The 13,761-nt window shown below is 45.8% G+C and overlaps 2 protein-coding genes across 2 annotated transcripts; both read right to left on the bottom strand.

Annotated features, from left to right (window-relative positions):
* Positions 1-386: 386 nt before the first annotated feature.
* Positions 387-948, bottom strand: LOC116927892. Its single transcript, XM_032934933.2, has 3 exons — positions 800-948; positions 561-708; positions 387-482 (listed from the first exon to the last, which is right to left on the bottom strand). The coding sequence occupies exons 1-3, from the start codon at positions 946-948 to the stop codon at positions 387-389; spliced, it is 393 nt and encodes a 130-aa protein (XP_032790824.1).
* Positions 949-1,143: 195 nt separating this feature from the next.
* LOC116926810 (protein translocase subunit SecA-like) lies at positions 1,144-11,869 on the bottom strand. Its single transcript, XM_032933740.2, is given in 4 exon segments — positions 1,144-1,968; positions 1,970-2,560; positions 2,844-3,507; positions 11,758-11,869. Coding segments are annotated over 4 exon segments (1,983 nt in total). The 5' UTR covers positions 11,810-11,869; the 3' UTR covers positions 1,144-1,292.
* Between the last annotated feature and the right edge of the window lie 1,892 nt (positions 11,870-13,761).

The raw sequence follows: 13,761 nt of genomic DNA, 5'->3' as shown, positions 1-13,761 counted from the left end.
GGGCACACACATACACATACACAGATGGAGTGAGGAGACGGACATCACAAAGGGTACTGAGACGGGCGGACCGTCTGCAACAATATCAAGCCAAGACGACTTGGATCGAAGCATATGTTATACTGACAGCGGAAGTGAATTCCCGACTGTGAATCATATATGGTTGGGTATATCCTTTTGAAACATTTGACTAAAGAAAGGAAAATGAGCCATGTAAAAGACTCAACCTCAAGTAAACAATCACATCTTTGCTGCTTTGTGAACCGCAAGTTTTCCTATTACAATTCCGAAATAGTTGGACGAGGGGATGAAGGCAGATAGTGTAATTACAATTTAATCGCATATACAATATTTCCATGAAAATTTCTACGATTGTCGAAGTGTCTTTAAACGCCACCAGTTGAGAGGATGATTGGTAAGGTGAAACAGCCAACAACTTCTTGCTCTATTTTTAGCTCATATCGCATGTTGTACGTGGCGTTCTGAAAAAAAAAAAAAAAATTAATGCAAATTTTCATTATACCCGAACTTTTAAGGTGAAAAGCAAATATCACATATACCTGTAGGTTTCCATTAACAGGCAGCCAAAGTTCGTTAAAAACCAGGTTGCTATTAAAAACGTAGCTGGCCGGAGGAATCGGACAACCGGCCACTGGAATCGAGATCAATTCTGGATAATTGATCATGAAATCACACAGATCAATTTGGCTGAAAGTTGATAGAAATCATTAGTTTTTTTTCCTGATATCACAGTATTTTTCAATCAAGTAAAAACAAAATAACTGTGAACGTATTATACCAGCTTCCTGAAAACCCATCGAGACACGGAACGATGACATCATCCGCCTCCCGTCTGATAAGTTTCGTGAGCACCACGCCCACAGGTAGGGGTTGTATGTTGATGGCCGTTATGGACAACAGAATCGATCCTCCAGGCACTTCCCACATAGCAACGGGTTATCTTTATGACATCCAAAGGATGTCCGGTTGTCTCGAGGGGGGATGTCCTAAGGATGTCTTTAAAATAATGTTTATGACTCCTTCGTTTCGTCCAAATGTCCGGGACTAGTACTATCTTTAAGACGTCTATCAAGACAGTTTGAGGACAACTTTAGATCGTCTTTTTGATTACTTAAAGATATTTTTTGGACATCTTAAAGATTTCCTAAAGACATTTCAATGATATCTTTCTGATTTCTTAAAGATATCCTGAAGCCATTACTGCCAAGTAAAGCCCGGACGGAACCGATGAAATATTCGAGGATCTTCACCATATTGTTTTTTTGCTGTTTTTAGGCGTCGACGACGCAGAACGACGGGGTTTGCTCAGGCGCTGCATGGGTGACTTTGCGATAAAAGGACAAGTGCATGTTTATGTGATTGTTCAAAATAGTTTCACACGCTTGCAAAATTTGAATGAATTTGTTTTGGTTATCCTCAAAATCCTCTTCAAACAAAATGAAAGTAAGGTAGTAATGAGCAGCTGGATACAAAGAACTATCCTTTGAAGCAATGACTCGATTCAGAATTTCAACTGCCGTCGACTGAGACTGAGATGACTTTTGTACAGCCAGATGTTTGGCCAAGGCGAGAGAACGAACTGGGGTCATCCAACTAGTGTCTGTCGTTTTGAGTTCTGGCAATCCAAGTGCAGCACGAACATTATCGAGAATATCCATACTAAAATAATATTCGGTATAGGATAACACTTGGTCGCCACTTTGGTCAAGCCACAAAGCCCATTTGTCTAGCACACTGTCGGAAATTGTTTTAATTTCCTGATCTTCACGTTTTTGGCTTTTTAATTCTCGTTTCAGTATAGTGTAATAATTCAACAATTCTTCAAATAAATTTTGTTCTTTTTCTATGCAAAAAAAATTGTCTTTTAAACAGGATATCCGCAGGCTTTCTTTCCAGTGACGCTCTTCTTTCATACTTAACCATTTTTCGGCACCCCATTTATTTTCCTGAAGACAATTCTTCGCACAAGAGGAAGACTCCGCTTCCAGGTGCTCCGTTCCTAGCTGAACGGCCCATCGCTTGTTTTTCAATCCGCTCGTTTCTCGGCAAAAAAGTCAGACAAATGTGTAGACCTCCGTTGTCTCTCAATTCGTCGCTTATTTTGATATCTGTACCTCTACCCGCTAAGTTGGTGGCAATGATCACGTGACCAACTTCAAGGGATTGGCCTTCGAAAGCAAATTTCTCATAATCACGTGTGTAGCAATGGATAAAGTTGTCTTTGAGCTCCGACTTCAGATTGTTTTCCAGATAACTGTGAACACTGTTTACATGTTTGATTGATTGACAAAAGATGACAATGGAACGAGATTTCTTCTGAGGGCCAGGAAGAATAATCTGTCGTGCTTCTTTGACGATGGCATGGAGCCAGTGGTCCTTTGATTTAAAGACTTGCGTCGGTTTAAGGTAGAAACGTTTCTTGAAAGCTGTCGGAATAACAAACTGACAGCTTTTGTATTTGCTTTGCATGAACAATTGTTTTGTTTCGGATCCCAGAGTACCTGAAACTCCTGCCACCTTTACGTAAGTTTGGGAATATTGTCGCGGTTATTTGAGGCCCCATGGACTAGTTGTCACGTCCGGCGCTTCTGTATCGGCTATTGACCGCAACTCTACCCGAGATGTCCGGCAGTCTTGTCAGCAGATATTTCTCCCGGTAGCTGCTGTCTACGTTAGTGCATAAATACTTGTGTGTGTCCCTTGCTGTGCCCCCAGTCTAGTTGTAACTGTTTGTTAGTACTGTGTGTGTGTGAGCGCATCGACAGTGAATACAATCTTAATCGCTACTTGAGTCTCAGCGTTATTCCTCCGTGCTACAATATGTCGCGTTAAAAACGAAAATGGCTTTTAGACTTTGTGACGTCAACTTGCAGCCTTCTTTTAGCTGAATAAACTGATGCAGGGCTCCATCCAATTGCGACGAGATCTGGTCGATCCCCGTGTCTTTGTCGATTATAATCACCTGAGGATTGAGATGTGGGCTGGTATCTGTTCGGTCTTGATCGACGACATAGTCCTCGTCACGTTGGAGTTCCAATACTTTCATGGCATTATTTATCCAAGTGTCAACATGAAGTTCGACAAATGACATCAAATGCGTAGGTATTTGAATATTCCGTTTGCGTTTAGCAACGCTACGAAGATAAAACTGAATCTTGGGATCCATTTGTGGTTCAAATTTGATGTTTTCAGTGTTGCTTTCCATCAACAAATGTCCCTGTGAGTCGATGACTCTTGTTTCAACTAAGTGGTCCCATAGTGCATTCTTTTCCGATGGCTTGTCTTTCAGGGAATCGGAAATGGAATCCAAATCGTCTTTAGTTATAGCACCATACAAGTCGTAGAGAACAGCAGATTTAACTGATTCTCGTACTGCTAGCTTATCCAAGCCGATTGAAGAGCTGCGTATCTTCTCCCAAATGAAAACGTACAGAGATTCGAGCATCTCCATGCCAGGGATTTCGTGCGACAGATAGAACGCATTGTCACCTACGGTGCTGCCCTCACGGGCAGGATTGTAGGTGGCAAGGGCCCTTTAAATTTATGTTAACGTTAAGAAGCCCTTGCCCCCTTTTTTAGTTCAGTTGTTTTTTCAGTATTGTCCCGTAACGGTGGTAAATGAGCATCTCTCGTTTACCTCCCCCGTAATCCAGTATAAACTTTAAGTTCTCAGTCTCTCTCTCTCTCTTTGTTCTCCCCCCTTTTCTCACAGAAATACAGTGTGTTTAAATTCCCCCCAAGTAAACTCTCTTATCTTTTCTCTGCAACGCGCCTGCAAGCACGTCAGGTGCGTTACAAATGGTGCCGAAACCCGGGATTTAACGAACACGTGCATTTCTCTTGTAATCCCTAGTAAAACTTGTTAGATTCAGTAAAATTGTCGGGTATTCCCCTTTGTAAGACTTTGACACACGTCCACGCCATCCTGAAGGCAAAACCCGGTCTACCACGCCTTTACGTATCTGACTGTATCGTCGCTGTATCTACGTGAATCATCGACATCCGTTTACGTGTGACTACTTCCTTGTCTTTGAACGTTTCTACGTCATGAGTGAAGCCGTAGCAAAAGCCGAGAGTATTGAGTCGGGCGGCAATATCTCTATAGAAGATGAAATGAAACCAGAAGCAATGAAGAATGAAGGCCCCCTCCTCCCAGACAACGATCTCAAGCAGAAACGTGGGAGAAGAAAGGCGGCCCACACGAAGTTAACGAATCAGCTCAGAAAAGCAGTGGTAGATCACAAGTTGGGAGCCATCAGACTCAAGAAGTTGCAAGTTGCAGCATGGCGAGACGAATTAATTCGTATCTACGAAGACGTCAAAGATCTCCACCACACGTATATGGGGAGCTTGCCCGATATTACGGATCCACAACGTCAAGCATGTGAAAAATGGGAGGTACAATTCGACACCGACCACGTGGAAATCCTCAACTTCGCCATTAGGTATGCCACGTCGTCACGTCACTCAGCCAGCTCTATTGGTACGACAGCTTCAGACGTCACAGTTAGTACCACGCTATCACAGAAGAGGTCTACCCGTTCGACATCAAATGTTTCCCTTGGTCAACCCAGCCAGCGTGATCTGTGCATCCAGAAACAGATATTGGAACTGGAAGTCAAGATGGAACGTGCAAGAATCCAGATGGAAGCGAGCACCACGTCGGCTACGGAAACGTTAAGCAAGGCGCTGAAAGGCATGGGTGAGCACCTGAGCAAACTCATTGACAGCGCGGAAAAGACGTCATCAGAAATCGCCGCTAACACCAACTTGGTGAAAGATTCACGTCAGAGTCTACGTGAAATGGATCAGAAGATCAAAGAGGTTAACTTGGACCTAAATGCTCAGATTGAAGGTCTAAAAACAACGATGGAAGTCAACAAGATCCATCTGAGAACGATACAAGAGCAAGTTCTGGACCAAGAGACACGCCTTCCAAAACGATCACAGTCACTCGCTGCTACACAAGACATCCCTGCCCGGGCGTCCTTAAAGTCAATCGAGGCCACAGTAATGCACCGTAGAGACTTGTCCAATCGTTACGTTCCAGCCGGTACCTCTGCACAGGATCCTACCCGAAGACCCTTGCCCATCATGCCTTCAACCTGCAATCCATGCCCACCCCCTGGGCACGATACGTCTTCGGAGAGTTCGGACACGACCCCTGAACCTCCACCTGCCGCTGGCCCTTCCAACCATCCTCATGGCGGCTGCTGTAGTCGTCCACGTACTCCGACCTTCACGATCCAGCCGTTTGATGGAAATCCGAAGAACTACGCCCGGTTTAAGGCTAAATTTCGAGCCTTATACGAACAAGAGTACAACGGTTCTCCTGCCCTACTATTCATGTTGGAAGAGCTGCTGTCGAAGGAGGTCCGGAATGAGATCGGCGAGTGCCTCGCTGATGAGGCTATGTACTCCGTGGTATGGGAACGACTCGATGCAGTTTACGGCCGCACCGAAGTCATGGATCAAACGTACCTCGACGACCTGCTGCAGATTCCACCTTTGAAGAGCCAAGATGCGGCGAGCCTCAAGACTTTTGCAAACCGGTTGCATGGAGCAGTGGTCACGCTGTCACAATCAAGATATGCCCACGAGCTTCATAGCCGTACTACTCTGATGGCCATGGAAGCAAAGCTGACGACGTACTTTAAAGAGAAGTGGAATGAAAAACGAAAGAGAAGGGGGCAGAGCTGAACGTTCTGGACCTGGACGACTGGGTAACAGTAAAATCCATGAGTAAGCAACATGGTAAAAACGTATTTGAGTCCTTGCCTACGTCGACGTCCAAAGTACGGTTTGATGAGAAGAAGCCTGTCAAGAAACAGAACGCTGCTCACACGTCGACCATTGGACACGTTTCGACAGAAGAAGGCTCTAAATCAACGGCGTCGTCACCTCCGGAGGCTGCTCCCAAGGGAAAACAACCGAAAACGGAGGAGAAAGCGGCCGAAAAGACTGACCAATGGAGGTGCCTAGCTTGTAACGGCAGGGCTCACAACTTGGCCAGCTGTAACCTGTTTATGTCTTTCACGCCCACGAAAAGGGCTGAAGTCGTATTTAAGTCCGGGAGGTGTCTACTATGCCTAACCGGCAAACATGAACGCAAGGAGTGTCCCAGGGACATCAAATGTACCATGGGTCGATGCACTGGATCAAGACACCATCCCTTGCTTCACGGGTCCGAGTTCATCCCACGGAGTAAACTATCGGATCAAATGTCTCCATCAGCGTCTACATCGACTGCATTCCTCGGGACACTAACCCAGAAGGAACCGGTAAAGCGACGTGTACGTTTCAAGATTGTACCCGTTCGTATTAGCGTCGGCACAAGATGGGTCGACACTTTCGGATTCCTGGATACCGGAAGTGACACCACACTGATCAGGAGAGATTTAGTAAAAAGGTTGGGACTCGTTGGTCAGCATAAACGTATCAACGTTGTCTCTTATGATGGAGCCACATCAAACGTCCAAGCTGCTGTTGTGGATTTCTCCCTCTCGTCCGTTGACGGAACAAGCCGGTTTGAAGTTAAACACGCCTACGCCGTCGACAATTTGAAGGTGACGCCAAATCCTCCAATCAACCCTCGTCAGATGGAGTCCTGGACACACCTACGCGGTCTTGATGTCCCGAACATACAACCCGAAGACGTTGGAGTATTAATTGGAATTGACGTAGCAGAAGCCCACGATCACGTAGATTCCGTCAAGCCGCCGGCTGGAACAATTGGGCCTATCGCCTTCAAAACACCGTTTGGTTGGTGCCTGGGTGGTCAAACGGGCCCGCCACAAGATGGGCGTCCGTTCATCGCCCACATAGTAGCAGAGGAACGTCCCGAAGACCTCAACGAGTTAGTCAAGAAATTCTGGCAGCTGGAGGCGAAAGACGTAGACATGGAGCAGCCTGTTCTCTCCGAAGAAGATCTACGTGGGCAACGTATCCTCGAGTCAACAGTAAAGAATGTTGGTAACCGGTATCAAGTCGGCCTTATGTGGAAAACCGACAACGTAAACCTTCCGGACAATCGGGCAACTGCATTGAAGAGACTTTATTCTCTGGAGAGGCGATTTCAACGAGATGTAGACTTCGCCCAGAAGTATGATGCAGTTGTTAAGGAGTACATCGGCCTGGATCACGCCAGACTCCTCACGACCGAAGAATTGCGGAAGGAGTCAAGTAGAACGTGGTATTTACCGCACCACGGAGTCGTAAGCCCATCCAACTCTACGACCAAAGTTCGAGTTGTATTCGACGGAGCTGCCGAGTATGGAGGAACGTCGATCAACCAGAACCTGTTACGTGGACCCAATCTTCTCGTTAGCCTACTCGGTGTCCTACTACGCTTCCGAAGGAACCTGGTACCAGTTGGCGCAGATATCGAGAAGATGTTTCACCAAGTGAAGGTCCCAGTAGAAGACCAGGCGGCCTACCGGTTTGTCTATCGAACGCCTGGCAGTAATCAAGTTCCGTTAACGTACCAAATGACTGTCCACGTCTTTGGATCGGTATCTTCCCCAACGACCTGTATTTTCGCCCTAAATCGGACTGCAGACGATCATCGCGACCAGTATCCGGAGGCAGCAGAGAGCGTTCGAAGAAACTTTTACGTTGACAACTACCTCGATTCCTTTGATTCCGAAGACGGGGCAGTAAAACGGGCCCGCCAGATGAAGAATCTCTTACAACTAGGCGGTTTCAATCTAACGAAGTGGACGTCCTCATCAAGGAAGGTTATATCGGCTCTACGTGAGTTCGGTTTGGCTTCACCAACACTGGACCTTGATTTGGAGAAGTTGCCCATCGAGCGAACACTTGGAGTGATGTGGAACGGAGAAACGGATATGCTGACGTTCAAGATACGGAAGCAGCAAAGCTATGACGTTCTCACCAAAAGGAATTTCCTCAGTATAATCTCCAGTGTCTACGACCCGTTGGGACTCGTCGCTCCTGTTGTTTTCTTAATGAAGTCACTTCTGCAAGATATATGGACGTACGAGAAAAGGATCGGCTGGGATGACCCTATCCCCGAAGAATTAGGCCAACGCTTCCACTACTGGTACGAGCATCTGGATAACCTGGAGTTGTTAACGGTACCAAGATGTTTCCGGCTTCAACGTGGTCGTTGGACGCAGCAGCACCTGCATGTATTTACGGATGCAAGCACAAAAGGATTTGGAGCTGTGGCGTACTTCCGTTTCATCTTCGAAGACCAGTCGATCAACGTATCCTTTGTCATGGCTAAAACCCACGTTACACCAGTAAAAGGACTCACGATCCCAAGATTAGAGTTGCAGGCTGCTGTAGAAGGCTTAAATATCGCCCTAGTAATCTGTCGGGAGCTTGAAATCGATTTACGTGAAGTTACCTTCCACATCGACTCTCAAACCGTCTTACGTTGGATCCATTCCCGCACTTGCCGATTTGAAACCTTCGTGAACAATCGGATTGGCAGAATCCTCCGGAACACGAAACGAAGACAATGGCGTCACGTTTCCGGAATTAACAATCCAGCGGACCTGTGCAGTCGTGGCATTGACCCGAAGAACGTCGACGAGTTGGTGAAATTCCACGAGGGCCCATCGTTCCTGAAACTCGATCCGTCGGAGTGGGATATTTGGGAAGAGATCACAGAGCCGGAAGAAAGGGACGTTAACGTAATTCGAGTCTTCGCAGTCAAAACGGAAGACGAAAATCACCCGATTGATGACTGTGTAAAGAAGTATTCCAGCTTGCTCAAGATCCAAAGAGTTATCGCTTGGTGCAGAAGGTTCGCGACCAACGCCAGAGCTAAGATGGGAATTTACAAGCCAACCGTGGGGGAGTTGACGGCCGAAGAAATGATGACGGCCCTCACGCTTTGTGTTAAACGCACCCAAGGACTGGCATTTGCGGAAGAAATCTACGCCTTGAAAAAGAGCTTGGAGTTGCCTCTGAAGTCAAAACTACGCACGTTTAGGCCTTTTCTGGATGAAACAGGTCAGCTACGTGTAGGCGGACGTATACTTCAGGCTCCAGTTGATTATTCCACAAAGCATCCCATCCTGCTTCCAGCCGATCAACTCCTGACGCAGCGGATTGTATGGGATCATCACACACGGAATCTCCACATTAAATCTGAAAGATTGTTGGCGGATTTACGTTCACGTTACTGGATAATCTCTGGACGTAACGTCATCAAATCGGTTGTCAACACCTGCTGGCCTTGCAAGCGGAGATCATCGAAACCCATTCCGCCACTCATGGCATCGTTACCAGTTCACAGGCTTACTCCCTATCTTCCACCTTTCGCATATACGGGAATTGATTACTTCGGCCCTCTAACGGTACGAGTCGGTGGAAGAGGATGTAGACACGAGAAACGTTGGGTATGCCTGTTTACGTGCCTAACAACTAGAGCCGTTCACCTAGAAGTCTCCGACGGCCTCAGTCTCGAAGAATTCATGCTATGTTTCACTCGGTTCGTGAGTTTACGTGGAAAGCCGAACGTTGTTTACAGTGACAACGGAACAAATCTCGTAGCTGGGGAACAAGAACTCCGACAAGCTCTAACGGAGTTAGTCAAACAACACCAGGAGTTGCAGTCGAAGATGGCATGCCAACAAATAGAGTGGCATTTCTCTCCTCCTCACGGACCCCATTTCGGTGGAGTTTGGGAAAGGCTCGTGCAATCGTGCAAGCGAGCCATGAAGGTCAGCGTTGGGAATCGTTTAGTCACCGATCGGGTCCTAAGAACGGTGATCGCAGAAGTAGCAGCCCTTTTGAACGCTCGGCCACTAACCCACCTCAGCATGGATCCCGAAGATCCCGATCCGTTAACGCCGAATCACTTTCTTCATGGAGGAGCCCGTCCCTACGTGCCGCTAAAGTTGGGAGATGCTGAGAACATGGACGTCACAGCAAAACAATTTCTCCAAAGCCAGGCCATCATACAACATTTTTGGAACAGATGGCTTCGTGAATACGTTCCACACCTGACGGAACGGAGAAAATGGTCGGAAAATCGGCCAAACGTTACCGTCGGAGACCTAGTACTCGTCATTGAGCCGAATACTCTACGTGGACAATGGCCGTTGGGAAAAGTGATAGAGGTTCTCCCCAGTGACTCTGATAACGTTGTACGAGTGGTAAAAGTGCAAATCAGCAACCACAAAAACCCTTGTATTCGTCCAGTGACTAAGCTCTGTGTTATGGCTACGGCCAAAGAGCAGGACGTTTACGTAGAAAGTGAAAAAATTGGGTCAACTGAGTAAAAATCGAGATCGTTAGGTCAAAATGTAATGTAAATAGTAAATTCTTGTATAAAAGTAAAAAAAGGGGTATAAATTGTAAAATGGTAAAATTGTAAAATTGTAAAATGTCTAATGTCAAAATGTAAAATGTAAAACTGGTATATATAGTTATATGTAACACTGTAAAAAGTGGGAACCCCAAAACCGCATTGTAAAATTTCCGACGGCAACGCCACCTATACTTAGTTCAAAGGGCAAAGGCGAAATTAGGTCGCCTACTGTTTAACCCTTGACCGCTTAGGGAAACTGTTTAGTCCCTTACGAACATCAGGCGACAGTTTACCCCTTGAATTGGTGTGTGCTACTTCATCATTGTGTGTGCTAATCATCTCTCGCCGTCAACGTTCACCATGGCCCAAAATCCAGCCGAATCCGCCGCATCCATCAAAAACAAGTTGAAGGAGTCCCGTGAAAAGGAAGAGGAGTGCGTGCGGAATTTAAAGGAAAATCAACTTCATTTGGTTCAAGCCCGAAAGGAAGCCGTGGACGTCATTTACGCCCATCAGCGCGTGGTCCTTCGCCTGAACGAAGAAATTGCTCAGGGAGCTGAAGATCTCGTCAACGTCCAGGTCCACTACCGAGCTGAGAGGGAGAAAATGTTGAGTGGATTTGTTGGAGACCTGCTGCGCAACATTCGGGAAAAGGAGGTAACCGAAAACGTCCACGTAACGGTTCCAATTCCCGACGCCCCGAAGTACGTTGTGCCCCGTCACACCCCGACCATCCGCTGTTTCTTGCCCGAGCATTTGGAGAAGCCGGGATCTTACCGCTGCACGTTGAAGATTGCGGAATGTGAGGAGTTTATGACTCTCACCAATCAAGATCGCCTGGAGCTTCTTTTCACGCAGCATCGTTGCTTCGGGTGTTTTTTGCCCACCTCTGTTGCTGGCCACACCACCCTGGCCGATTGCCCGCATCCTCGGTTCTGCAATCTCTGCAAGGTGGGAGACCATCACCAGATCCTCTGTGGCCCTCGGAGCTCCTACAAGAGGCTCCTGCCGAAAGAAAATTGAACGTCGACGTGCCTTTTTTGGGGGTGGTAATTTTGTCTTCCTAAAAACTGTTTTGTTCTTTTTTGTTTTGTTCCCTTTGTTTGTACCTGTGGACAGGTGGGCCCGCTGTCACCTACGGTGCTGCCCTCACGGGCAGGATTGTAGGTGGCAAGGGCCCTTTAAATTTATGTTAACGTTAAGAAGCCCTTGCCCCCTTTTTTAGTTCAGTTGTTTTTTCAGTATTGTCCCGTAACGGTGGTAAATGAGCATCTCTCGTTTACCTCCCCCGTAATCCAGTATAAACTTTAAGTTCTCAGTCTCTCTCTCTCTCTTTGTTCTCCCCCCTTTTCTCACAGAAATACAGTGTGTTTAAATTCCCCCCAAGTAAACTCTCTTATCTTTTCTCTGCAACGCGCCTGCAAGCACGTCAGGTGCGTTACACGCATTGTTGCCGCGATTGAGCAACATGCAATCGACTTCATCAATAAGAACGAGGTCCATTGTGCGGTCACCGCGGATGTTATAGCCGTAAAAGGTATCCAGTAAATAATCTCGCTGGAAATTTGCCAATTGTCCATAAACTACTGCTGCATTGTAGGCTAGGGTTCGTTCGTCCACCCATTGACTGCAATTGTTTGCTACGCTTACATTAAAATATTCATAAAGGTCCCGCAGCCCACCATCAGCCACCGACGTTGCGGAATCACGGTTAGCCAACACGTCATTGCTTGTAATAACGTCGATTTTCTTGTTTTTGTTTTCTTTGTTTCGACAAAGGGCAAACGCAATTGCGACACCAGTGACAATCAGTGATTTGCCTTCCCCAGTTGACACTTGCGTTAACGTGGTTTTTTCTTTGGATGTCAGCAATGTAATGATCGCCACTTTCTGGGTGTCACGTAGTTGAAATATTTGTTTGTCTCCTTCCTTCGTGCACGTCTTCTGTACGGCGTAATCGTAGACGTAGACAAAATCAACAACTGTTTCATCGTTTAGTTCTAAACCATTTTTCTGCCATTGCTTGATCAGTTTCTTAATTCTTTCCTCAGATATAGCTTGTATTCTTGTTCGTCAGATTTTTTCATTTGGTCTGACTTTGATTTAGATTCTTTCACGTTTATTTTCACTGTAGCCAAGCTCATGTGATATGACATGCTTAGCCCTGACTCATTATTCTGAGGCATATCTTTTTCCATCTCCTTTATGATATCATCAATGTTTCTTTCGTCATATACTTGACTAGGAGTCGCTTTCGAATGCAGGGCGTCTTGCAAAAGAATTACTGCAGCCTTCAATTCCTGAACTTCTTTTAATAACTTGTCACAATGATCTTCATCATTTTTGGATTCGAGGTCCAGTAACAAGTAAACGGCCTCTTTTTTTAGTTTTTTATTCTCTTTTTCAGTACTCAAATCGCTGATGGACAGCAGATTGATCCTTCTTTCCCACCTTTTACTTTTTAAATGGTAAAACCAATCGCTGAGAGGCAGCAGTTGGAGCTCTGGCAATTGCTGACTTGTAATTCCGTCACCTTGTTTGAGATCCTTTGCTATCAATTCCAGGAGCCGCAATAAATTCTGGGGCTGTAGTGCGGAACAGCTGTCGGATGTGGCAATCAATTTGCGTAATAGAGGCACCAGAGACGGCATTCCATTGACTATATCCTTCACACAATCTTTTATAGAGCGGATAGTACAAACATCAGAATCATCCTCCGTAAACCGATCGCAAATTTCAAGCATTAAAAAATCGCATCTCCAGTCGACGGGTAGTCCAGCTTTGACGATATTCAAGTAGAAGATGGGACTTAGATTTCGACTATTGTGTTCTTCTATCCATTCAGCCAACCAGCAAAGATCAATAGAATATAGGTTTACAAATAATTTCACATCGGAATCGTCTGGATTTTCGTCATTTCGCCGGCAATGTTTGAGAAGCAACCGAAACAACTTATCCGGTGTATCACCGTTTGCAAGACGCTTTGAATTGCTTGAAATAATTGGCAACAAGAACCGAGAAACGGGGAGTGTTTTTGAAAAGATCCACCTGATTGAGTATCAGTTGTAAATATTGACATCCTGTGTCGCATAGGTTTGTCAACTGGCATGTCGTTTCGTTCAATTTGAGGCCAATATCTTGAAATGAATTGATGGAATTTAATTCTTTCAATAAAATGGGCATTTTGACACTGATGTCGATCGTTTCATCATTGAGGTAATCGACAGTCTTTCGTAAACAGTTTTTCAGCCACATTTCCAGTACGACTTTAACGTATAGTCTCTCGACTAGAGTATTTTCCAACGATGAAAGATCTCGTACCACTACCGACTTGATGTATTTGACAGCATCTTCGTGGAATTTGGATTTGACGTCCGACTGAATCCAACTTCTGATTTTCCAACTTCTGATTTGGAACTCTCAGTTGAATTTTTCTCGTCCATCTTCGTTGGAAA

The sequence above is a fragment of the Daphnia magna genome, unplaced genomic scaffold (genome assembly GCF_020631705.1).
Source record: "Daphnia magna isolate NIES unplaced genomic scaffold, ASM2063170v1.1 Dm_contigs225, whole genome shotgun sequence".
Classification (NCBI taxonomy): Eukaryota; Metazoa; Arthropoda; class Branchiopoda; order Diplostraca; family Daphniidae; genus Daphnia; species Daphnia magna.
This window is presented reverse-complemented; position numbering and strand designations above follow the sequence as displayed.